Here is a 27,279-nt window from a genome sequence, read left to right on the forward strand (position 1 = left end):
AAGACAGAAGTATTTTCAAAATGGAAATATTTAGAATTTAAAGCATACTTAGTATTTTTAAATCTTACCCAAATGTTGATACTGCGATAATGATTATACAGGTAAGTGAAATATGTAGGTAACACCATAAGAAGTGCAATTTTTAAGCGGAAGATTCACTTAGACAAAATGATGGTAATCAGAATAGTTGAGTAACTGGGAAATGGTTTCAGTCTCATCTTGAGGATAACCGTTTGGGCAGTTTTACCATCAAGATTGCAATTACTCCTCTCGCCCTTTTAAGATTAAAACTGAAACCACTATAGAAAGACAACAGGAACTCTGCCTTACCCTCCTAAATTCTAAAGAATGGAATGCTTATGGCCCAGTCGCAGAAGCATAGGTCAAAAAAGTCTACATCTACTATTATATTACAAGCTATTTCTAATATGAGCATAACTAAGAAGGTCAGGTTGATTAGAGGAGAAATAAACTCCTGGAAATCAAGTGGATAAGTCATGTCTAACATGCTGGGTTCTCTTTGGCCTACTCTATCCAAACTCAAGTTCTTAGGAAAGAAGAATATACTCTAAGAAGCATTTATCGCCAATGTTTCCTCTCTCGAAGTATGCCCCCTGAAGGAACTCCTGATTGGAAAGGAGATGTACTCTTGTGGAAAGCTGAGAGCTCATGCTTAATTAAGCCTTTATAGAAAATGTGAAATTTCTTTGAAGCTTCCTCTTTAATTCAGGCAACCTTCCAGTTGTCCCCGCCCCAGCTAGTCAACGATATAAGCAAGAAATGAACAGCAACTAAAAATCTGGATTGGGACAACTTAATTCAAATGTTTGTTATTGACTTTTTCTGGTAAAACCTTTTGTTTATATTAAAAGTTACAAAAAAATGTGTCAATAACTCTGCTCAACTGTAACTTAACAACAGTAACGGACTAAAATAATTTCCACCTTATAAAACTGAAATACAATATAAAAGCTATCTTTAAGAACAAAAAAGGGAACAGGATCAAAGAAAAGTTGATAGAAATTTGAAAGAAGTCATACCTCCCATCCTATCGTTTAGCACTTACCCTTCTCCTGTTAAAGCACAGCAGGACTGAATGTGCCATGGATGATCTTTAATTGAACTAAGGGTGAGGTATTTAGAGATTTCAGCTGCTGTCATGCACCCTTTCATATCTTGTTTATTTGCAAAGATAAGGACTGCAGCCTTCCGTAGATCCTGCAATCAATATGAAATATTTCTAATACAAGAAATACCACGATTCAATTTAAACTAATACATCAGGAAGGTCAGATATGCCCAAATGGACAGTTATAATGAAATCCTCCTACTTTCAATGATTAGGCAGTAATATTTAATTTAAAAATTTTATTGAGAGCTGCCTAGCTGGCTCAGTCAGTAGAACACACAACTCCTGATCTCGGGGTTGTGAGTTCAAGCCCCATGTTGGGCCTAGAGCTTACTTAAAAAATAAGAACTCAAAAAAATAAATAAATAAAAGTTGTATTGAAATGAAAATTTTCTCAAATAATAGAGATTTAATGACTGACTCTAACAGAGATAGGCTTATTAACATAAGCCAGGTAATCAAAAGTTATTTTATATTGTCGGGCCAAGGGGGTCAAACTAAAAGTAAAATAAACATGCACCTTAAACACGGATTTAAAACTCTATGAGCAATACTCTAATGGCCAAATATGGTAATATGTTACCAAATACTACAGAATTTCTCCAAATTTAAAGAAGACGACTGAGGGTAAGGGCTGGGTAATACTTATTTTACTTACTAGTATTGGTATAGACTAACTGCATTCATTAATAGTCACTGTAGAATTGTTCATACTATCAAAATTTAGAAATAACCTAAATGTTCATTAATAAAAGAACAGATCAAAAAAATAGATCAAATGTAGTTTAATCATACACTACATATCAAAAACAATGAACTAAAGCTCTATGTACTGACATGGATAATCACAATATTGTGCAAAAAAACCCCAAAACTGAGTTACAGGGAAAAAAATCCTTATCATTATGTAAGAGTTTATGAACAATGAAATATAAATCAACTGACAAAAATGTAGGGAAAGTATAAAAATATACATGGGATTGATAATCACTACTTTTAGGATAATGTAATTCTTTCAGAATTGAGAGAAAGGAAGAAAATGAGATTGGTGGTCACATAAGATATTTCATATCTTATACTGAATGGATGGTGGACAAATGTGTTTTATTATCTAAGTCTTTCGTATATCTGAAATAGAACTAAATGATCTCATACTATTCACTAAAGAATTTTCAGTTATTATAAACTCTTAGGAAAAAAAACCACTTAAATTTTCCTCTTTCTTGCTTTAATTTATCAGACTCTTTAAGGGTTGAATAGGTGGTTTAAACTTTGAAAAATCTTGTCAATAACAGTAATACTCAACAAATTAACGTGTTGAGCTTTTTCAAGTTTGAAAATGTAATGGAACTTTCTGACTTTAAGAATTTCATCAAGGGGCGCCTGGGTGGTTCAGTCATTAAGCGTTTGCCTTCAGCTCAGGTCATGATCCCAGGGTCCTGGGATCGAGCCCTGCATCAGGCTCCCTGCTCGGCAGGAAGCCTGCTTCTCCCTCTCCCACTCCCCCTGCTTGTGTTCCCTCTCTCACTGTGTCTCTCTCTGTCAAATAAATAAAATCTTAAAAAAAAACCACACACACACAAAAAACAAAAACTTTCATCAAAATATAAAATTCTGTTAATGATGAAATAACCAACAGCAAAGCCCATAATCTTTGTAAAAAAGCACCAGTATACAGATACCTTACTCCATGGTTTAAGTTTGCTTTCAAAATTTACCTCATGAGCCAACATTCTGTACAATTCTTCTTTTGTAATGGCTAGTCGTTCCCTGTCAATGCTATCAACAACAAGAATGATGAACTAAAAGACAATCAAAAAGAAAGGAAATTGAATGAAATCTTCAAGTTTTCGGCAAAACTCTCAAGTGAGAGTACTTTCTTCACCTGACATCATCATTACCATAAAATGGTCTACTGCTTTTTCATCATAAAGAGTTTATTATACTGTAAAATCCAAATGTTAATAAGAAAATAACTCATAATTTCAACAAATAACTATGCCCAAAGCTTATTTTAAAAAGGTGATGTCTTAATACATAATACTCTGTAACACTAAGATTTATTTTTAAATGCAGGTAATAAAAAATTTTCAAAGAAAAAGTCACGGTAATTTAAATAACTTTTACTAAAACTTGAAAGTACTCTAATTGCTCATTTAAGCAATCAGTAATTATTTCGGTTTCAGACAGTCTCCTGCCTATTAGAAAGGAGCACACAAGTTTGAAAGAAAAACAAATTAAAAAAAAAAAACAAAACAACAACTAATGAACAAGACATTTTAACATAACAAGATCAACAATAAAAGCCCCAGAAAAATGTGCTAACTAGAAACATACCTACTTAGGGGTTAATATGCTAGAGGGGATGCAGGTGAAATGAAAGAGGAGCAAGCTAAGAGGACTGGAGAAAGCTGCTGGTAAAGGTGCGTATGAAAACAGGTGGGTCTCATACGTTAAAAATAAAAGGATCTTTGGTAAGAAAAATAAGAAGATACAGTGCAAAGGGCCCCTAATTGAATATCTTAGAAGAAAAAGTTAAGAAGTGAGATTAAAGAGATGCTAAAGGTCATAATAGAGGAATGACACAGAATAAATGGAGAGAGAGAGGGTGACACCAGATTGTTTAGAAGACCTTAAAATTTGGCAGAGAGACAACTAGAGTGATCTGCTTATAAAATGTGAATGGCTTCAAAGGGCATAAAAGGGAAGAAAGGGAAGAAATGTGGCAAAGTGAATATGGGGAAGTGACTCTACTGAGAGGGGTGTGTCAGGCATCTGCCAACAGCTGAACTCCTTGCAATGTGACAGAGACCTTCGGCTTTTGGCCTTTGGAGGACTCGTCAAGGTAAGGAATTTAAGAAGCTGATGAGGGTGAACAAAGCCATCAGGGAACCACCACATAGACAGGATCCCCACCCGGCATCTAAGATTGCAAATGCTCGGTGCTATGCTGGGGTGCTGCAGTAAAGGCCAAAGTGTCTTTGTGTAGCAATTCTGAAATTCTTAGAGAAAGATTTTATTAAAAAAAACATTTCATGCAAATGGTGTCATTAATAACGTATTTCTTTCTTTCTGGACCCATGCTAAGTCTTCTAGAGTTCCTGCAACTTCAGAAACTACCCTTTTGTAATGCTATAAATATACATGGATCAGCTAGAACCAACTCTAACCTACTACTCATCAGAACTGATGGTTCCTCTTTCTCACACCTGCAGTTACCTGTGAGCTTTGCACAGGCAGCAACAGCTATGCTGCTTAAATACAGGTGAACAGCATGGGTCTGAACTGAGCAGATCCCCTTAAATGTGATGTTTTAACTGTGTAGCCAGTGCTGTAAATGCATTTTCTCTTAATGATTTTCTTAATAACATTCTTTTCTCTAGCTTACTTTATTGTCAGAATACAGTATATAATCCGTACAACATAAGAAACACGTGTTAATCCACTCTTTACGTTATCGGTAAGGCTTCTGGTCAACAGTAGGCTATCAGTCAAGTTTTTGGGGAGTCAAGTTGTATGTGGATTTTGGACTGTGTAAGCGGGTCAGTGTCCCTAACCCTTGCATCATTCAAGGGGCAACTGCAATCATGCTAAAAGGTTGTTCTTCTCTTACTTTCTAACATGTTTTAGTTTTGGAATGTTATTTTATGATAGAAGTATGTATTAAGCTAACCTACAACCATATTTGCTTACCATCCTATCTTCCCCTGCAAATAAAAAGAATTAAGTGCTAGCACCACTGCTAAAGATCTATGATACGCCATTTGGTTTTGACAGTCACAAACTGCAGTGGAATATATCCACCCACATACTCACGTGATTGTAATATAATCATAAAAGAAACTTATTCACCAAAACTTTGCAACTCCCCACCTCCTCTGCACACTTCCCTTCAAAACACCCACTCAATTTTTAATAGGCTTCATTTTAGAAAAAAAATAATTGGTTAGATATACCTGTTTGTAAAGAGAAATTATGGATGTAATTGTACATTAGTATACTCAAAGATAAATCTCTCAATAGCACTGCATTGGTTTAAAAAAAATCTGCCTCTAACAAGAAATAAAAACAGAAATAGAAGCTAGTCCAGATTGTTTCCCAGGTTGGCTCTGAAGTAGTAAAATAATGAAATAACTGACAGAGAATTTGGTGGGTGGCGGGGGGGGGTCGGCAGGGGCTGCAGTAAATCCATTTTTTTTTAACTAAAATATAATCTCACCAAAAATTTGAATTTTGAAAATCTTGTATTAAATGATCCTTAAAATATTTTATTCCTCCCCTAACCAGAGCCTCATAAAGCTGTGAGATCTTGGGACAGGTTATCTGATTGATTCCAGTCTCCACTTTCTCCAACAGTAATGTTACAGGATTACTGGGAGGATGAGCTCAGAGTCTGCACTACAGTAAACCCACAACAAACAGTGCATGTTACTCTCTCTACTGGCCTTTTCTCTTCTATTTGAAAACCTCACATTCCGTATAGAACACGATGTTACTGAGAAGCAAATGTCAATATGCCTTCATGTACAGCCTATCTATTTTCTGGGTTTACTCTTTGGTTCTCTGTATTAAAATTCAGAAGGCAGCTTAGATACCTCTGTGTTTGAGTAATATGTGTTCCAGGATGAGCGCAGTGATTCTTGACCACCAATATCCCACATAAGAAAATGAGTGTTCTTCACAACTATCTCTTCAACGTTGCTTCCTATGGTTGGAGATGTATGAACCACTTCATTCATTAAGCTGTTGAAAGACACCATAAAAAAAATCTTTTGTAAATCTTGAGAATCCAAAGGAAGTTTTACCTCTATGTTTTTATTATCAATCACCCTTCCTCATTTGTACCGATGGTCATCATAAGCATCAAAACTAGAACCTTAGAGAACATTTGTTCAAACAAATATCTAGACAAAGAACAACTCCTGAAGGAAGACTTTTTTTTTTCTTTTAGTGGAATAAATAAACTAAAGGCTTGATCTGGAGCGAAAGGAACACCGTGGTGTCAGTTTGTATTTCTGTGGCCAAAATTCCAAAACCACCATGCCCTGTTAATCAAAGTAGAACCAGTGCCCCTTTCTGAAAGAGCAAGTTTGCCGGTGACTGTGATATCAATATTTGCAAAGCAGCAACCACTGAAGAGTAGGCTATATATAACTTTGAAGACTGTCTAGGTGAGAAAATTGAGACTCAGGCCTATCAACCTAAACTACAGCCTTAAAAAGATAGGGCTATATGCAAATGACAATTTTAATTAAAAGAACTATAAATATATTTACAACACCAATGCTCATACCACATATATTACCATAATTACTGGCTAAGCAACATGAATTAATTCATTCAACAAATATGTACTTGCCTATAGTAAGTTGGTACTGTGTTGGAAGAAGCCTACAACTGTACTGTCTCTTGGGTTTTATGTATCTTTTTGAAGCTACATGGAAAATTATTTCAACAACTGACAGGTTTCTGAAATGTTTATATCTGATGTTTGAAGGCAAAGTCATATTAAATATATAATGGCCAATGAATGAATATTTTAAAGTAAAACAAGTAGTTATTCGCCTCTAAAACAACAAGCCACAAGTTAGGAGCTTTTTAGCAAAGTAGCTGAAAAATACATTAGGCACTGCGTAAGTGAAGTATTTCTGGAGAGCTGTCAGCTGATACACTTAAGATGAGGTGGAAAGAGATAAGAGCCCAACAACAGTGCACTGTATCTAATAACTATTTGCTAAAATGCTTGGGACACAGATCCATTTCCACTGCTTAACATAGATCGGCTGATGAACACTGAAAGGGTAACAGGAGCTACTTTGACAAGTGGATTGATGGGCTGTTAAAATTTCCTGCAAGTATTAATGTATTTCTCTGGAAGTCTCAAGCCTTTCCCTGCTGCAAGCTAGAAAAGCAGTACTTTCAGGGATGATCTTCATTTCTTTTGATTGGACAAGTCTGGCTACGTTCAACAATTCAGAGCTATTAGTCAGGAGAGTAGCTATAAGCTTCCTAGAGATATCCATCTATTCACATGAACCGCAGTTCGGGAAGAATTAAGTAAATGCACTTTATCACTTCACTCCAGTACTATTATATGTGCTTTATTTATTTTAGTTTAATATTAATTCTTTCTTTCAAGGCCAGAAAAAACAAGTGTTTGTAAAGGCTTCTGCAAACATACAGCAGTTTTATTCACTTTTTAAACAAATTTTGTTTGATTGCTTCTTGGCCTTTTGGCTAAGATCAAGTGCAAACAAATTTTGTGTTTGGTAAAATACAAAACCATATGTTGGAGCTTTTCCGTTATATTACAATGGTACCTTATTAATTACATAAAACTAGTTTTAATAACTAAAATAATGAAAACTGTTTAAGTAAATAACTATACTTACAATTGGTAAAGAATGGTGGTTTTCCCTGCATTATCCAGTCCCACTATAATTACTTTGTGTTCTACAAAAAGAAAACAAACCATAAACATTTAACACTACTGCATACTACAATTACATGCTTTCAGCCATGATTATTAGTTAGCTTTCTAATGAGAATCAGTCACTGGATACTTATTACTGGATTCTTAAAATACAGAGTAAAGAGAACTTCATGGTGTCAAGGTCACCTGCGTTAACTGAGGCAAATTGGTATGATGTCCTCCACCTGTGAGGTATGGGTAGGCGGGAAGTACAAGAGAACCTGCTCACTTATAATGCTGAGTCTGGGAGGAAAAACACAAATTCTGGTCCTGACAAGGCATTATGACTTAAAATATAAGTTTAAAAAAAATTCTTTGGGGGCAGCTGGGTGGCTCAGTGGGTTAAGCGTCAGACTCTTGATTTTGGCTCAGGTTCTGACCTCAGGGTCCTGAGATCCAGCCCTGCATCGGGCTCCACACTCAGTGGGGAGTCTGCTTGTCCCTTTCCCTCTGCTCCTGTGAGCCCACCTCCTCGTCAAATAAATAAAATCTTAAAAAAAAAATTGTTTAACACATCTGCTTGTCATCTCTGCTAATCAAACTAGTTTTTTTTATTTAAAGATTTTATTTATTTGACAGAGAGAGACACAGTGAGAGAGGGAACACAAGCAGGGGGAGTGGGAGAGGGAGAAGCAGGCTTCCCGCCGAGCAGGGAGCCCGATGTGGGGCTCGATCCCAGGACCCTGGGATCATGACCCGAGCCGAAGGCAGATGCCTAACGACGGAGCCACCCAGGCGCCCCTGGATTTTACAACTGTCTTGAGCAGATACCATTTCTGCACTTCATGCAACAAAAACTTCCTCCGCCTTCTTCCAGTGCCATGCACAGAACCGTCACTTGTCTCATAGACAGATTTTAAAGCCCATCTAATTTTTCCGTTAAGTGGTACATATTCTGAAACCTCCTTTGAACACAGAGGAAAAACACTCTAGAATCCTCTTTCCTAGATTTTAACCTTTACAGAAGATACCTCTCTTCCCCAGGGCAGAATACTTAAAAAGTGAACCTCTGTAAGAACCACAACACAATCGATTTTTATTTATTTATTTGTCTGCGAGAGAGCATGAATGTGCACAAGCAGGGAGAGCAGCAAGCAGAGGGAGAAGCAGGCTCCCCGCGGAGCAGGGAGCCCAATGCGGGACTCGATCCCAGGACCCTGAGATCATGACCTGAGCCAAAGGCAGACATTCAACCAACTGAGCCACCCAGGCGTCCCCAGTCGATTTATTTTTAGCCAATGATTTGACATAGTTCTTATCAGAACACTGCTCCTTGGGGCGCCTGGGTGGCTCAGTCGTTAAGTGTCGGCCTTCGGCTCAGGTCATGATCCCAGGGTCCTGGGATCGAGCCCCACATCGGGCTCCCTGCTCCACGGGAGGCCTGCTTCTCCCTCTCCCACTCCCCCCGCTTATGTTCCCTCTCTCGCTGCGTCTCTCTCTGTCAAATAAATCAATAGAATCTTTAAAAAAAAAAAATAACCCTGCTCCTCTTGTTAACCTGTGATGAATGTCAGAATTTTGATTATACACCTAAGAGAATATATCATCTCGTGTTCTTCCTCTAAAGTGTTACTTTGTATCAGTCAAAAAGAGGGGCCATAATTCGCAGACAAGTTCTTTGGTGACTGTGCCTTCTAATGACCTGACCACTGTCAGTCCTGCCTCTAATATTGCAGAACAAATGCCATGGGTCCTCTGGAAGGGCTTTTTTCACTATGGCAGAAGCTGCTCTGCAAAAAAACAAAACAGAACAAACTTGTTTGCTTACTGTAACTCACTGTAATTCTCCTTTTTTGACTCTTTCCATTCATATCCCTTAATTTCTAACAGAGCCAATCTTTAAGTGTTGCCCTATCTTTCTCCCTTCTGCTACAAGAAGGAGAACCCTTTTACTAGCGGAAGAATAAACTTTCTAAATTTTGTTGACAGCTGGAAACCACCTGCCTGGCATGTGGAGACCATGGGGTCCCTGCAGGAGTAAGAAGGAAGCCACTAGTCTGGAAGGAGGCTAAACTTGGGGGCAGATACTTCTGCCGGGGGAGGGGAACAGAAGTAGTACCAGGTGGTTGGTTCACTGTTGAGGCAACTGAAGTGAACCAACACCCAGGGCCATTTTCAAGGAGTCCTGCTCTCGGCTTCACATTTTGTATTATGATGACGATCACGGTATTGAAGGCATGTGATGGCAAAACTCATAAATAATACATCATTTTGAAAGACTGGTGCCCAATGTGAACTAAGTCAGGGGTGACAAACTCTGAAGGGGGATAGAGTATGAGTTTTGTTACAGTTTCAACTGCATGATTAACTTAAGGTCTTTTTCAGATTCCTTTATCCCTGCTCAGTGATAGGGAATTCTAGCAATTAAGACAAAACACACAATTTCAACTCTACCAATGTATTAACATCAATCCTTCAGTTAAACCGAGGCCTATCTTCTGATATTATCATCAACAACCTGAGTCTATATAACAAAACATCAACAGAAAAGAGCTAAATGCTTTTTAAAAGCACGAAGTAACGGAGTTTATTTTAAATGTTTTCTTTGAAGAAAAAAATCTCCTTAACATCATCTGTACAGTAAGAGGGAAATCAAGTTCAAAGAGCATTTACTAAAAAGCCAAGTACAAAATAAGAGCTGTTTCTACTCTGCGGCATAACTGTAATTCCTCTGTCTTCTTTCAAATGCCCCCGTTGTCCTTAGCTGCTACTGGACTATGCCAATGACCGAAAGACTTTAGTTCCCAAATGCTAGTTAGTACAGTTTTTACCTATTCAAGGGACGATGAGAAAAACACAGACAATGACACATACTCTTGTTGTAAGCAGAAAGGGAAATTAATGTGTTGCTTTAAATGTACACCAGTGGTGTCTAGATTAATAAAGTATAAATCGTGTGGCAGTATAGGATATTGGTTGATGTTTTTTTAAAAACATGACTTAAGGTGCTTGTTCTGTATCGCTGTCTTTTTGGTTGGGCATAATCAACAGGCCACACACAAATCTTATTTTATGTATTGAAACAGAAAAATATCCACTGAACAAATAATGCAATATATGTTAAGAAAAAAAAAAAGAAAAAGAAGATAGCAGGAGGGGAAGAATGAAGGGGGGAAATGGGGGGGGACGAACCATGAGAGATGATGGACTCTGAAAAACAAACTGAGGGTTCTAGAGGGGAGGGGGGTGGGGGGATGGGTTAGCCTGGTGATGGGTATTAAAGAGGGCACGTTCTGCATGGAGCACTGGGTGTTACACGCAAACAATGAATCATGGAACACTACATCAAAAACTAATGATGTAATGTATGGTGATTAACATAACAATAAAAAATTTAAAGGGAAAAAAAAAGAAAAATATCCACTGAACTGTGTTAGTGATTTCCTGTGGTCATGATAAAACCGTTTCCTTCACCTATCATAGTTAACAAAAGCAGATATAAAGAGATGCTTGTAAATTTGTACTATTTATATCACCCAGCAATAATTTTTATTATTTGTTTACCTAGTAGGTTAAAAAAAACTTTCAAGATATATCATTAGAGTTCAATTCAGTCTTGGTTAAGGTGAGAAAGAATCTACCCTAACGGTCAGATTTTTGAATTGCTGCCAATCAGATGAGCATTAACCATTTAACATCACTTTTACTTAGAGACCCACTGAAATGTCTGAAGTTGTGAGGAGAAAACTATACAACTGTGTACTTTCACAACTTCAACCGATCCTCAACATGCATACATAAGCTATAGGTTCTTCTAACTCCTCCAATTACTCTCCCAGAAAATGAAATACTTAGCTGATAGACTGAGACACAGTCAATTCTTATGTAACCTTAAATAGGGAAAACTAGGGCAACCCTCTTGGGTCCCCTCGCTCTTTGGGAGCTTTGAACTATTGCTCAATAAACTTTGCTTTGCTGCCCACCAAAAAAAAATAGGGAAAACTATAAACATGGATAATACAAAATTCTTTATTTAGAATGAATTTTGCAAATGGAATTACAGACATTTACTTTCTTTATTGTTTTTTCAGTAGCATTATTAAAATCAGTATGGGGTCACAGAGTAGAAGTTGCCCATGTTTGGGGCCAGAAATGTGTATGTTGGGGATGGAGTGTGTACAACTTAAAACTTTCATGGATAGGGCGCCTGGGTGGCTCAGTCGGTTAAGCTACTGCCTTCGGCTCAGGTCATGATCCTGGAGTCCCGGGATCGAGTCCCGCATCGGGCTCCCTGCTCGGCGGGGAGTCTGCTTCTCCTCTGACCCTCCTCCCTCTCATGTGCTCTCTCTCTCTCTCAAATAAATAAATAAAATCTTTAAAAAAAAAAAAAAACTTTCATGGATAGCCAAGTAAAGTTTGGGTACCATAAGAATCAGAGTTACAATGAATCCAAATGGTTTGGCTGTTTGTTCATTTAAAGATTTTATTTTTAAATAATCTCCACACCCAAACTGGGGCTTGAACTCACAGCCCTGAAATCAAGAGTCAAACACTCTACTGACTGAGCCAGCCAGGTGCCCCAAAACCGTTATGTTTGTAAAATGTGCCTGCATACCACGAGATGGTCACCTTGCCATCATATTTCACCAGAAATCTCTTCCAGGAGACCAAGCTGCACCTCTCCCCACAACAGAGGTCTGGGAGAAGAGCACTTACTAATCCATGCATCTCCAGAGTCAACACAAAGCATGTTTATTTATACTGAATGAAGGTCCAGTTGCAGAGCTTTTGTTTAATTTTGATCAAGCGTCTACACAAAAGTTTCCCTGCACTCTTGGCTATGGTGTTTGTTCTCTTGGATCTCCTTAAAAGTTGGCTCATACCATTTTGTAAGCAGGGCATAAAGACATAAAGCCTATACAGAATGAGCGTCAAAAGAAAATTAGTAAGAGCACTTGCTTGAGGACAAACACAGGTAAAAGATGGCTAAAAAGAAAAATGATGGAAAAAGGAACTTCAAAAAAAAATAAGTGGAAGAAAAATCAAAGAAAACCTTTTTCTCTTTACCAAATGAAAAAAATTTACTGAATTCAATTTCTAGCTTCAGTATAGATACCAAATGAAAAGAAAATTATAGTTTTTATATAGAATACCAAATAGTTCAAATAGACAAACACAAGAGAAGAAAAATATTAGAGAAGCGCTAAATACTGGCAGTGCCAATAAAGTGGAAAACAGTGTGTTAACATTTATCACGTTAAAACTGGATATTGTTAAAATGTGATAAAATGATCAACTTTTAACTTTAAAATACAAGAAAGCCCAAAAGATAACATGAAATAGGGATCACTACCTTCTAGATACATGACGAGAGCCTTATATGAACACAGAGTACACAAACAACTTCAAACTAAACAAATACAAATGCCCTTTGCCAAATTTGGGATTTCGCGTATACAGAAAAATGAGTTTGAATTGTTGCAAGGGGTAGGTATTAAAAAGTCAGAAGATACGATGTCACAATCTGAGACCTGAAGGCTGGCCTACAAAGGGCGCACCTATAAAGGCATTTCTGAGCAACCAAGGTCTCAAAAAACACACGAAACTACTGACCCTGGGCCTTTTCTTGCTTATGTTATAGATTAGGAAATTAAGGTCCAATGAAGTTAAGTAATTTGTCCTAGTAAACACTGGTAAGAGCCAGCATTTGTTGTCCTGCTTTTTTGGCTATAAAGTATTAACTCTCCTTCCAAATTCTTCTGTCTCCCCCAACTCCCACTCCAGTTCCCATATTCCTGGGTACCTAAATTTTGCGAAGAGCTGCTACGCAAATCTGATGATTCAACAATTCAACATTTGTTGAGTTCATTTTATGCCTCACTTTAACATATGTGATTAAGACGAACAAGGAAAGCTCTCTCTACCCTCAGAAATCTTAAAGGCGGATACAGAAATAAGCACTTACAGCACAGCATTATTAGTACAAAGCAATAGATATGGAAGTATCATATGGTAATATTCTCAAGGATAAGTGAGATCTAGAATCCAGCTCTCAAATAAGGAGATAAATATCAAGCGTAAAAAAGCATATTACAGAATTTCAGTCTGAGTAATTTATGTGCACTGTACAAGTTAATCCTCACAATCATTCTATGAGAAAGTGGTGGTACTCCTCATTTTACTGAGGAGGAAATGGAGTCTTAAATTAAATAACATGCTGGGAAGTTTGGCTAATGGTCTCCCACTGTGATGCCTCCCCATCTTTATGACAAAATGAAGTCTTAGTATCTTACAATAATAAGTAAGAATGGCTTATCGGATAGAACAAAAACACTTTTCTGGTAGATAAGGGATAAAAATACAAATAAAAAAAAAAGATTAAAGAGTCTAAGTAGGAAAAACACTCTAAGGTCCCAGGCCAGAGTGAAGTGAAGACCAAAGACTCCCCCCAACCCCCAACTTGCTGAACAAACGCAATGATTAGAAAGGCTTCAACAGGAAATACTGAAATTGATTTAACTCATAGTTTTCTAGAGAATTCGAGTGTTGCCCAGGGGAAGGTTACAATGGGAAGCAAATGTTAAGGGGCAGAGACAATGCATGGTTTTCAAACTTGTACCATGACCACGGTTATATATATTATACATACAGTATAAATATATTTTGCAGTTATAAATATATTTTGCATGATGACCCAGGACACACATAACTGAACAAAAGTTTCACATAATGGTACCTTTACTAACTGAGACATTGTAACAGTTTCAATTTTAGAATGTTCATTCCTTGTTTTAATGCTGATCCTCACTAAATTGATTTTAAAACTTACTAATGGGTTATACTGGACAATTTGGGAAAAAACTGTATTAGAGAAATACAAGTGAACTGGATGAGTGCAAAAATATACAAAATTTTCAAATACAAGAAGCTCAGCAAACTCCAAACAGGTTAAAAAAAAAAAAAAGGCAAAGCTAGGTATGTCAGGGTCAGTCTGCTGAAGACTAAAGATAAAGGGAAAATTTTGAAGGCAGCAAGAGCAAAATGTCAGGCTACGTAAGGGAAAGTAAAGATATGAATGTTGGTTGACTTTCCACAAGGAAAAAAAAGGGGGACGCCTGAAAACAATGGAAATGACAACTTCAAATCACTAAAGAGAGAAAAAAAATTGACCAAAAATTCTATATTCAGCAAAAATATACTTCAAGAATGAAGGCAAAATGAAGACACTTTCAGATAAAAGAAAACTAAGAATTCATCACCAACAGGGCTACACTACAAAAATGCTGAAATTCTTTGGCTTGAAGGGTAATTATACTAGATGTAAATTCAAAACATCAAAAATAGTAATGTAAGTAAAGAGAAGAGAAAATTTTACCCTTTCTCAAAATATTCAGGAACATGTGATCCTTTACAGCAAAAATGATAACATTGTATTGTACAGTTTGTAACTAATCTGGCTATACTTCTTTTTCTTTTTTTTTAAAGATTTTACTTATTTGTCAGAGAAAGAGCACGCACAAGCAGGGGGAGCGGCAGGCAGAGGGAGAGGGAGAAACAGGCTCCCCGCTGAGCAAGGAGCCTGATGCAGTGCTTGATCCCAGGACCCTGGGATTATGACCTGAGCTAAAGGCAGATGCTTAACCAACTGAGCCACCCAGGCGCCCCTGTAGATACAATTCTTATGCCATATAACCTGCATGGTTATAAAGGACTAGGGGAAGGGAGGGTATAACTATATACAGTTTCAAGGTTCTTCCACTTTACAAGTGTTACATTACGAACACTTAAGTAGATTGAGAAAAGGTAACATGTATGTTGCAATCCCTAAGGACCATAAAAATAATGCAAAAAGGATCACTAAAAAAGCCAGTAAATAAAATAAAATGGAATTCTAAGAAAACAAAAAACAACCCCAAGCAAAGTGGGAAAGGAGGAATAGAGAAACAACAAAACAAAACAAATGCAGATGCAGCAAACAGGAAATAATAAAATAGCATACCTTAATATCTGATTGTAGCATAAATCGAACCACCTCAATAAATTTTACTAAACATTACAATGAAAAGACAATTTCACGCTAGATTAAAAACTAAAGATCATACTGTATGCTCTCTAGCAGAGATACACATTAAGATATAGGATATCTGGACAACACTAATAACCACCTTAACCTACAGAATTTAGAGTATTGCACATAATTGCAGATTACGCATTTTTTTTCAAGCACAAAAGGTACAGGCACCAAACAGACCATCTGGATGGACTATAAAAAAGCCTCAATAAATCTGACCAAAGATGGAAATCTTACAGTATTTCTGACCACAATGGAATTAAATTAGGAACAAATACCACAAACAAAAAAATTAAAATATTTCAAACTGAATGACCTACAACAAATTAAAATTTGTGGAATGAAGCTAACACAATTCTTAGGAGGGACACTTAGAGCTTTAAAATGTTACATATGAATGGAATATATTCGAAACAAAAACAGTGACACACATCCATCCCACCCTTAAGAAGATGGGACAGGGGGATATAAAGTAAACCCAAAGTAACCAGATGGAAGGAAATAAACAGCAGGAATTAGTAAAACAAAAAGCAGAAAACAGAGAAAACTAAAAGCTTTGAAAAGATTAACAGACATGTTGGAGGACTGACACTATCTGACTTCAAGATTTATCAGGAGGTAGTACGACAGTTAGGATAGTGTAGTATGGTATTATAACGGACATACAGATCAACGCAAGAGAAAGGTCCAGAGATAAGACTCCGTCTTTCGACGAAGGCTCTAAAGCAATCCATTGGGAAAGGAAAGTCTTTGGTAAATTATGCTAGAACAAGCAGATGTCCATGTAAAAAAAAAAAAAAAGAAAGAAAGAAAAAAGAATCCCAACCCCTTACTCACATCATAACTGCAAAATAATCTGAGATGGCTCATAGACCTAAGCATAAAAGCCAAAGCTTGTAGGTCAGAGGGAAAGGACACAAAAAGCAACAGCCATTAAAAAAAAAAAAAGTGGAGGGGCGCCTAGGCGGCTCAGTCGGTTGAGCGACTGCCTTCGGCTCAGGTCTGATGCAGGGTCCTGGGGTGGAGTCCCGCCTCGGGCTCCCTGCTCCGCGCGGAGCCTGCTTCTCCCTCTCCCTCTACCATTCCCTCTACTTGGGCTCTCTGGCTCTATCTCTCTGTCAACTAAATAAATTAAAATCTTTAAAAAAAAAAAAAAGTTGGAAAATCAGACTTCACCAAAATTTAAAATTTCCACTCAGCAAAACCCGCATTAAGAAAATGAATAAGGAAGCCACAGACTGGGTGAAAATATTCACAGAACATGTATCTGACAAAGGACTCAATTCCAAAAGATATAAATAACTATATATATAATTTTATAGACAAAAAAATAATTTAATGGGAAAAGGATTTGAACATTCTGCAAAAGAAATACACATGGCCAGTCAGCACGTGAAAAGTGCTTTAACACCCAAGTCATCAGAAAAATGCAAATTAAAACCAAAATGAGATATCACTACTCATCTAACCGAGTAACTAAAAAAGACTGGCAACGTCAACTGTTGGTAAAGATGTTAAAAGTAGAAGTCTCAGGGGCGCCTGGGTGGCTCAGTAGGTTAAGGAGCTGGCTCTTGGTTTCTGCTCAGGTCATGCTCTCATTGGTAATGGGACTGAGCCCTGTGTTGGGTTCCACACTCAGTGGGGAGTCTCCTTCTCTCCTTCTGTCCACCCTCCACCCTCCCCTGCCAATTTGCGTGTGCGTGCCCAGGCTCTCTGTAAGGTAAAAGGTAAAAAATATAAATCTTAAAAAAAAAAAAAAGTAGATGTCTCAAACGCCACTGGTGAGAATATAAGAATGGTATAAAACTTTGGAAAACAATCTAATAGTTTCTTACTAAACTAACCATATATCCAGTCTATGACCTAAAAATTACACTTCTAGATACTCGTCTAAGAGAAATGAAAATATGTCTACAAAGTCTTGAGTATTCACATATTACAACTTGTCATGATGCAAATGAATAAACAAACTGGCATAAATATGATAGCGGAATCAAAATATTCAACAGGAAGATTAAAAGACAAAAGAAATACCCCAGAAAGTAGAACTGAGGGAAAAAAGACAGTAAAATGGAAAAGAATACTAGATAATCAAGTAGCACAATACAACCAATACGATTTCCAGAAAAGTAGAGGAAAACATCCTAAGAGAAATTTAATTAAAAAAATTCTTAGAACCAAAAAACATCCAACTTTATGTTGAAAAGGTCCAGAGGGCCTAGCATAAGGAACCAAAAAAGTCACACTACAAGGCACATACCTTGCAAATTTAAAAAATACCAGGGATAAATGGAAAATCCTAAAATCTACTAGAAAGAGAAACACTCAGAGTAAGAATGAAATGCTGGGCTTTTTAACAACACTGGGAGCTAGAGGACCATGACAATATCTTCAAATGCCTGCTGAAAAAAATGTATTCCAACTCAGAATTTTATATTCAGCCCAATTATAAATCAAAAGTGAAGAGAGACCAATACATTTTCAGGCATTTGGAATTGCAAAAAAAAAAAAAAAAAAATTACTGCTTTGGACACCTTTGCAGGGAATTTCTGTACGATGCGTTTCAAAAAAAAAAAAAAAAAAAGGAGTAAAGCAAGAAAGACCTAAGTTCTAATAAAACAGAAATGCAAAGGAAATTCCTGGAATGACTGCAAAGACAAGTCCGGCACAGATGTGGAGCAGGCAGAGGGAAGCAAGCTCAGTTTGGAGCAGAAGGGAATACTGAGGGAGCTGGGAGGAGAGATAAGTCATCTGATTAAGTGTGATGTGGGGAAACTTTGTGGGAATACCGAGGGAGTTGGGAGGAGGGATAAGTCATCTGATTAAGTGTGATGTGGGGAAACTTTGTACAGAGTTTTGGGATAGAATGAACTGACTTAGTCAAACATACAAAGAAAACTAAGGCAAAGAGATACTGTAATTCTTTACTCTAGGGGGAAAAAGTTGTAGGAAAAAGGGGAACATAGTTCTAGCACACTCTGGCTCAGGAGTAACTAAATTTTACAGTCACAATAATGAAAACACGGTGTGTGTAAACCAAAACGCTATATTGGGATGATAAGGGAGAAAGTACTAATTTCTCTTCTACCATAAGACAAATGATTAGTACACCTGAAACTAACAGGTTCTATCAATTATATCTTAAAAAAAGACGAATGATAATGTTTAAAATTTCCACATATGCATACTATTAAAAAATACATATGTACTGGAACAGATATATTCATAACTTTGTAAAGATAATCAGATTTGAAATTATTTCCGTTATTGCTAACTGCATCCAAGTAATGTTTTCTAGCTTATAATTAAGCAATACAAAATTGCTGAGACTGTGTACTTTGTCATAGTTTTATTTAGACAACCACGCTTTAGCATACTTATTCCCAGAAAGGTATCAAATTTATGAGAAGATGCTTTGCGCTGTAAAATGCTACAGGAAAAAAAGATGGGAGGCAAATACTGAAAAACAGATAAAGGAAAGGAGCAGATACGGAGTTCTCAACTCTGGCTGCAAATCTGAATCCTCTAGGCAGTGATGCCCAGGTCTGAGATAGGGCCATGGGCTTATTATTCTAATATGAAACCAAGACTGAGTGATTTGAGTATCTCTGGATTAGTTGCAGTATAGTGGTGAAAATGGAAAATGCTGAGATTGTCAGTTAATTTTGTTGATATGGAAAGTAAAAATACAGGACTAAAGCATCAGTCTGATAACATTCCCCAGCTTACAAATAACATACAATGAGGGGCGCCTGGGTGGCTCGGTCGTTAAGCATCTGCCTTCAGCTCAGGTCATGATCCCAGTGTCTTGGGATCGAGCCCCGCATCGGGCTCCCTGCTCCGCGGGAAGCCTGCTTTCCCTCTCCCACTCCCCCGGCTTGTGTTGCCTCTCTCGCTGTGTCTCTCTCTGTCAAATAAATAAAATCTTAAAAAAAAAAAAAAAACGTACAATGAGCAATCTCTTCAACGGCTCTGTACAGTTTAATGTCTTAGTCGGCTGACACACAAGGCCCTCTGTGATCCGGTTCCAGGGGCTACCTCTCCAACCTCAACTCTAACTCCCCCACAGGCCAACTAAGATACAGCCAAACTAAACTATTTTCAGCTTCCTTCAATGTACCCAAGTATTTGATTCCTCTCCCATTTGCATATTATTAGTCCTTCAGCCTAGAATAACATGCCCCTTCTACTCAGTCTGCTTAGCATGCCCAGTAAATTCCCACATACAGTAAAGTACAAGTATACCTTTTTCAGTAAAGTCTTCCAGGAACCACGTGAGAAAAATTAATCACTTGCTTCTTGGTGATGATCACCACACTTTTATACATATCTGTTAAAAAACTTACCACACTGATTTGATCTTTGAGTACTTTGTGAGTCACTATGTTATCTTTTCTGTTTGTTTTTCATCTTTGTATCTCCCATGCCTAAATGAAGACTGGTGATGGCCTTTGATTAAATGTTAGCTGCATGAATGAATGAGGATAAAATGAGTGGATAACCACGGCTCTAAATTTTCAACAGGAAAGTTAAAAGAAAAATTATAAATAGTAATGGGGATTTAAGAGGCCTGAACAATATGGGACTTTAAGCAGCCCATAAATGTTTTTCTTCATCTCCTACATCCTCTGTTCCCTTCTAGTCTGATTAAGGCAATTAAGGAAGGCTCAATAATAAGATAATAATAAAACAACAGTAATAAAATGAGAGAAAGAGGAATTGGATGGGTAACACAAGGAGAAACAAAGACTTTGGTAATGTTTTGTTTCTTAAACTATGGGAAAAGATAAGCAGATAATTGTGTTGATCTTTATACTTTTTAACATGTGTTAAAATACTGCTTCACATATAGTAGTGAATTCATGTAGCGAGGACTAGAAAATATAAACTGCTGAAAAAGCCTGTATTAAATGTACAGCTATCCTTCAGAAGTTAAACTCCGACCACTCTGAAATCACCTGAAGTGTGATATCGGTGGTAACTGCATCTATACATATAATTGCACATATACACATATTTGGAAATGTGTATACATATATCCATATTTATAACTTTGGAAAAGACTATTTTAGTGTTCTTATCTACGGAACAAATGAACTAAAACCATTTCATTTTCTTCACGACTTCTCAAATCCAGGGGAAAAAAAATACCACATTGGCAGTAACAACTGGTATCATTATAAAACATTGGTTTATATTATGTCGGGTATTAAATGGAAAACGAAAATGAATTTAAAAAGTAGATACAATTACTAAGAAAGCATTCTGTTCAAAGAATGTCTAAAACTTTATCTATCGCCAGGCCCTTTTTTGTCGTGTATTTTCTCTCTTCAGAAGACATTACATCTCATTCTCTGACTCAGAACAGGTTTTACAACTTCTTGGCCCTTTGGACTTCCAACTTGTAAATGTCTCATAGCCTGTTCCAGACTAATTACGGACACGCAATCTCCTATACAGAAGGACCAAAAGCATTTAGTTCTCTTAATACCTAAGAAAGGAATAAAGGGTTTAGGATGCAGATTTCCGGAAACCCGTGCATCTCACAGGACAACTCATGCCCAAGTCTGAGGAGCAGGCGAAATCAGAGAGAACGTGAAGCCGCACTGGCTTCAAGACCACTGCAGGCAAAAAAGCAGCACTAGTAATAATAATTAAAAAAAAGAAAAAAAGCTGATAGGTTTCTGGGCGGACACTTACCTTGGGGCAAGCCACAGGATGCTTAATTAGAGATAGAAAAGACCCTCAAAATGCCTCCAGGTATCACTAGGTGCTTTCCGCTTTGCTTCGCTAAAATCCAAAAATTCTTAGTTTGGACTCTGGGCTCCCAAATGCCTCTTTTCACTCCTCATTTCTCCCACACATCCAGTCTCTCCTGCACCTTCTCCCAGCCTAAAATACCGAGTTTCTACCCGCCCCCTCGAGAAAATTACTTCTCTGCGTCTCAGGAACATTTGTGTCCACCGACAGCCCTGCCTCCGGCTGTCCCCTAAAACGGCCGGACCCTCCTCCCTGGAGTTGAGCCGTTGCGCAGCTCCATCCTTCTCACCTTGGTTACAGAAGAGGCTCCACAGTTTAGCGAAGATCAGCCCCATCATGAGCACCTTGGGCGGGCCACGGGGTCCCTCAGCAGCAGGTGCCGCTGTGCCGGGCCCCCCACCACGGCGCTGGCTGTAAGGAGCCGAGGAGAAGCCTTCTGAGACCGCGCGGCGAGGGCACTGGCTGGCCGAGAAGGCTCGATCAGCCGCTCAGCTACCGGTCAGGAGGCACCGCGCCGAGTCCCAACCGGATAGTCCTTTGTTTCGAGTCCACTGAGCCCAACGCCGACCCGTAGTCCCCTCGGTCTGAACCCACCTACCCACCAGAGCTTCCACCAGCCCCAAGCCCCGCCTTCGCCCCGCCTCCCCTCGCGATTCCCGACCACCCATCGCCGGAAGGACAGGCCTGACGACGTCACGCTTACGTTTACCCCCGCTTTCGACGTGGCGTTTCCTCCGGCTTCACTTCCGGTGGGCGGGTTCCAAAGTGCTCCGCTGAGTGGGAGGTTTTGGGTGCGTGGGAGTCGGGGAGTTTCCCTTCGTGAGCTCTTGTACTGGTCACTGTTTGCAAGCGTTTGCCAGGTTCCGGTACTTAAGTTTCTGTTGTTGGGCAGGTGCGCCCCGTCCTCTCAACTAGTGACAACTGCAGTTCCTCCCACAGAGTAGCGGTCGTTTGCTGCCCTGTTATTGCGCAGAAGTAAGGGGTGTTTCTCTCACAACCGTCACCCCTGTGCAGGCTGGCAGGCTTGGGGTTCTGCTGTGGTTCGAAATAGAATTGATCGGGGGACGATCCGTGGAATGGCGGTAGCCACAGAGTTTAGTTATGTGATTAACTTAAAGCCCCCCAGTTTTGCCACGCGTTCGAATTTTCATGGAGCCCAAATGCACGAAATCAAATAACTTCCTTTAACTGAAATGGAATCCCAGTAAACTCCAGTTCAACAAAATAGAGGGAAAAGCGTGCTGTGTCTAGAGCAAAGAAACTGAAATTTCAAGGAAAAGGGTCGAATTAGGGAATTTAAAAAGTATGTTTAATATTCCTTAGAAGGAACTGTTGTGAACTTAATACCTGAAGAATTGGCTGTGGCTGGAAGTGATTTCAATTTACCTAAGTGTTTCCATTCCACTTTCTAATTTTTTAATGTTTTGACGATAGTTGACACAATGTTACATTGGTTTCAGGTGTACTCACTCATAGTCAACATCTATCTTATGGCATGCTCACCACAGGTGTAGCTACCATCTGTCATGGTACAATGCTATTACACAATTCGACTTTCTTCTCCATTTTTTCTTTTAAAAGCTTCACAGCATGGGATGAAGCCTAATTTCCAGTTATGGAGAGAACTTAATTGAAAAGCTATGTACTTTGGTCAGGTGGTAGATTTTAACCCAGAGTGGTAAAATGCCAAACTATTTTGTTACCTGTACAAAGAGATGAAGTGTATGACTCCCAGTGTTATGATTCAAAGACCCTTTAGGACATACATGGGATAATGTGCTCCAACTTTGACACTAAAGACAAGTTATAACCTCCCACATAGAGGAAAAGGTATGTACTGAGCCTCTGTAAATTATTTTACCTTTCAGGACCATGAACTGGCTCAAATATAGATGATTTTGTGTTTGTGAAAACAGGCTTGAAGGGACATTTCTAGTCCTAGTTTCATTAAAAAAAACTTTAGATTCTGTAACTTAGCTTCTTCAATTGTCAAACATATATAAACCACATTCTACTTTTTTCTGGCTTTCAGATTTCCAATAAACAGTTTCTTAAATAAAGCAGTTTTTTTGCAGAGCTTTGAAGCCAAAAAATTATGTATTTCTTACATATTTTTATAATGGGGTAATGATACTTAAGGAAGTAAATTTCAAGTATTTTTTCACTTTTAATTATGTGGAATGAATATATTTGAGGACCGTTTATATTTCTACTGATTCTACTCTTTGAAAATGTCTGAAACAATTTTTTAAAGATTTTATTTATTTATTTGACAGAGAGAAACATAGAGAGGGAACACAAGCAGGGGGAGTGGGAGAGGGAGAAGCAGGCTTCCCGCCCAGCAGGGAGCCTGATGAGGAGCTTGATCCCAGGACCCTGAGATCATGACCGGAGCCAAACCCGGGCGCCCCATGAAACTTTTTTTTTAAAGTAATCTCTACACCCATTGTGGGGCTCTAACTCACAACCCCGAGATCAACAGTTGTATGCTCTGCCAACTGAGCCGGCCAGGTGACCCAAAATGTTTGAATTTTGTTTATGTTGAAGAACTGCTCTAATTTTTGTCATCTTTTCTAAAATTTACCTGACAACAGGACTGCTGTAATATTTTTAAAATATCTTTTCACATTAGAAAGTGTTATTTGCAGATTTCGGAATTTGAAATTTTTACTAACTGGAAGGAAAGAAAACTTAGTCACAACTTAAAAAATCTATAATTGATTAACAAAATATAGTTGTGAATTATCTAAACAAATCATGCTTATATACCATAATTATCTTTTAGAAAAGGTACACTTTAGTTCATGTTGTACATTTGTATTATATAAATTATAGGAACGCTTGTCAAGAATTTAATCAAACGAGAATTTTGAGTCATACTTTTTTTTAAAAAAGATTTTATTTATTTGACAGAGAGAGACACAGTGAGAGAGGGAACACAAGCAGAGGGAGTAGGAGAGGGAGAAGCAGACTTCCCGCGAAGCGGGGAGCCCGATGTGGGGCTCCATCCCAGGACCCTGGGATCATGACCTGAGCCAAAGGCAGACGCTTAACCGACTGAGCCACCCAGGCGCCCCGAGTCATATACTTTTTAAATATAGCACTTAAAACATAACACCTTTATTCATTTTTTCTGAAAACATCCCTTTAAATTTTTCTTAAAACTAATTTCAGTGTAGCTTTTGATCCAAAGAAGGCAACTGTTCTATGAAATGTTACTATTTGTATACAAATATATTTTGAATTCATGAAATAAGAAAAAAGTCATAAATAAGGAATATAATACTATTGTTAGGATTATAACTTATTTTCTGAAGTGTTAATTGGAAGTAACTTCCTTTAATGAAAATGGAATGCTGGTAATCTTTCTCTCCAACAAATTTTAAGAAAAAGATAAAAGTGTATTTAGAGCAAAACAAAAAAATAAAAATTTCAAGGAAAAAATGAAACATTGAACAACTAGGAAATGAAAAACAAACTGTATTCCTTAGAAGGAACTAATTATAAACTAACTTCAGATAATAAGAAGGATTGGCTACAGCAGGAATTGAATTCAATTTATTACTGTTAGCTAAGATAAATCGCATGCATGGCTCGAACCAAAAGTCCAGGGACAGCATGTTCTGCCAACTAGGAATGAAATTTACTCTTTAAAAACAACTCTCTTACACATTTATGATTATGTCCACTTTGACTTTAGTCTCCAGATGAGCTGAGATAGTTTTCCAGCTTTCCTAGACTTTTCCCTAATCCCCTCATATCTTCTTCCTGAAAGTAAGTATTTTGGGATATGTTTGTTTTTTGATAAAGTTAAGCTTTGGAGCACCACAAACTGAGATTTAAGATTATAACTAAGATTTTTTTGCTCCCCCACATTGGGGGCCATATCGCCCCACTGAGAAAATACAACCTAAATGACCCCTTATGTGGGTGTATTCCTACAGGAGTCTTCCTTTGCTTAGACAATATGCACCATGGCAACTTCAGGTTTGTATTATGCTTTTCTTGGACCCAAACCTGGAACACCAAGAGGCATCTTCGTCAACATAACTGTCACTACAATAGTGTCAAGACAAGAATAGTCTGTGCTCAGCACTCTTCACATGTGCTTAACTAGTGAACTAATTTCCAGCAAATACATGCTTTATCAGCATTTTCTTCCTCTGGTTCACATAGATGCCCATCCATCTATTCATCTAGTCATTTAACGTTTAAGTGTCTATTACTTGTTAAGGCAATGGGTAAGCAGTGATGAGATGAAGTCTACCCTCATGGAATTTACAATCTAGCCCACTTGTTCTTCTCCCTTATCTCCTGAATACAGAGTCCAACCTTTATTGTTGCCATGGTCACGATGTTGAGGCTTCAAAAATTCCTTTGGAAATGCCTAATCTAGCCATTTTCCTAATCACTTTTATTTTTTTCGAGATTTATTTACTTATTTTAGAGTGGGGGGGGTGCATGCACAGTGGGGAGGAGCAGGGGGAGAGGGAAAGGGAGTCTTAGGCCAATTCTGGGCTGAGGGCGGAGCCCAATGCAGGGCTCAAAATGTGGAATGTGAGGTGAGGATCTGAGCAGAAACCTGAGCAGAAACCAACAGTCTTAATGGACTAAGCCACCCAGGTGCCCCTTGACATTTTCCTAATCACTTTTAGATGATTTAGCCATGAAAGCATCCCCTCAACCTACTGAAGAAGTATGTATGCCATGGTGAAAAGAGTTGGTATTTAGAAGGCAGGTGGCTATGGTCTTTATTCTCACTTTCTAATCAAGCGTGAGGCCACAGTTATTTCAGCTCTGGGAGCCTTGTTTTACTCTTTCATAAAAGGATAACCAGGGGCGCCTGGGTGGCTCAGTTGGTTAAGCGACTGCCTTCGGCTCAGGTCATGATCCTGGAGTCCCGGGATCAAGTCCTGCATCGGGCTCCCTGCTCAGCAGGGAGTTTGCTTCTCCCTCTGACCCTCTTCCCTCTTGTGCTCTCTATCTCTCATTCTCTCTCTCAAATAAATAAATAAAATCTTTTTAAAAAAAGGGTATAACCACATTACAGGGTTGTTGTGTGGCTGTAAGTTAAAATATTTTATACAGAACCTGGCTGGCATATCATATTAAGTAATTATTACATTTTTTAGACATCTCTGTGTGCGACTTAAAGACTTTAAAAACCCTTTCCTGCAGTTATATGTAAATGGCCACGGTGAGCTGCAAAAACAAAAATATAAGGTAAGGAGACAATTATTTTTAGTTTCCTATTCAATCATAAAATGTCTTTCATTAGGCATCTTCTCCTTTCGAATCTTTTCCTTCATCTGTAACACATAAATTATGCCAAGGGTCTCGGAGCCTTAATAACTCAGCTGTGATACAGGTAACCGCTAGCCTCATTCAAATAACTAAATACTATATGCGGGTTTTTAAGTTTTAACTGATCATTCATAGGTATTAACCCAGTTTTCAAAAATTTGAATAATGGCGTTCATTCACAGCTGAAGTCAGATTAGTATGCCTCCGAGAGATAAAGTAATTTCTGAAATCAAAGGGTGGCTTATAGGTTCAAATAATCTCTGGCTTCCTCCTTTCGTCGGAGGTCAACTAGCAGGTAACTAACCGGACCTCTCAACTTAGGCCAGCAAAGCCTTCGATTTCGCCCACACCATTTCCTAATTTCCCCTGGCACCCACTCCAGGCGCTGGATCAGGAGGCTCCTCCAGGCGGCCGCCCCTCCCTCCTCGAACGCCCAGAAAACCACCTGCACGTGGACGAGCAGCCAGCGGAGCTCGGAAATTCCGGTGACCTGACGTACGACCGTTTGCGGTTGCGGATTGGGGAACCAGGGAGGGCGGGACGCGTCGCCGGAAGTGACGCAAGCCGGAAGCGGCTTTCTGCAGAGAAATTGGGGGCGCGGTT

General features: G+C 38.4%; 1 protein-coding gene across 2 annotated transcripts in view; it reads right to left on the reverse strand.

Moving 5' to 3' along the window:
- Nucleotides 1–21,977, reverse strand: part of ARL5B (ARF like GTPase 5B) — a 28,373-nt gene extending 6,396 nt beyond the window's left edge. The window contains exons 1-5 of one of the 2 annotated variants that reach the window (XM_028114182.2): nt 21,662–21,977; nt 7,522–7,582; nt 5,725–5,872; nt 2,848–2,931; nt 1,067–1,218 (exon numbers count right to left, since the gene is read on the reverse strand). In XM_028114182.2, coding sequence (XP_027969983.1) covers nt 1,067–1,218; nt 2,848–2,931; nt 5,725–5,872; nt 7,522–7,582; nt 21,662–21,710 — 494 coding nt within the window. In that variant the 5' untranslated portion in view covers nt 21,711–21,977. The remainder of the gene's footprint in view (nt 1–1,066; nt 1,219–2,847; nt 2,932–5,724; nt 5,873–7,521; nt 7,583–21,661) is intronic. The other variant, XM_028114183.2, reaches the window with a different exon arrangement.
- Between the last annotated feature and the right edge of the window lie 5,302 nt (nt 21,978–27,279).

Source organism: Eumetopias jubatus, unplaced genomic scaffold (genome assembly GCF_037043125.1).
Source record: "Eumetopias jubatus isolate StellerSeaLion01/CBP00866 unplaced genomic scaffold, mEumJub1_p1.0 scaffold_8, whole genome shotgun sequence".
NCBI lineage: Eukaryota > Metazoa > Chordata > Mammalia > Carnivora > Otariidae > Eumetopias > Eumetopias jubatus.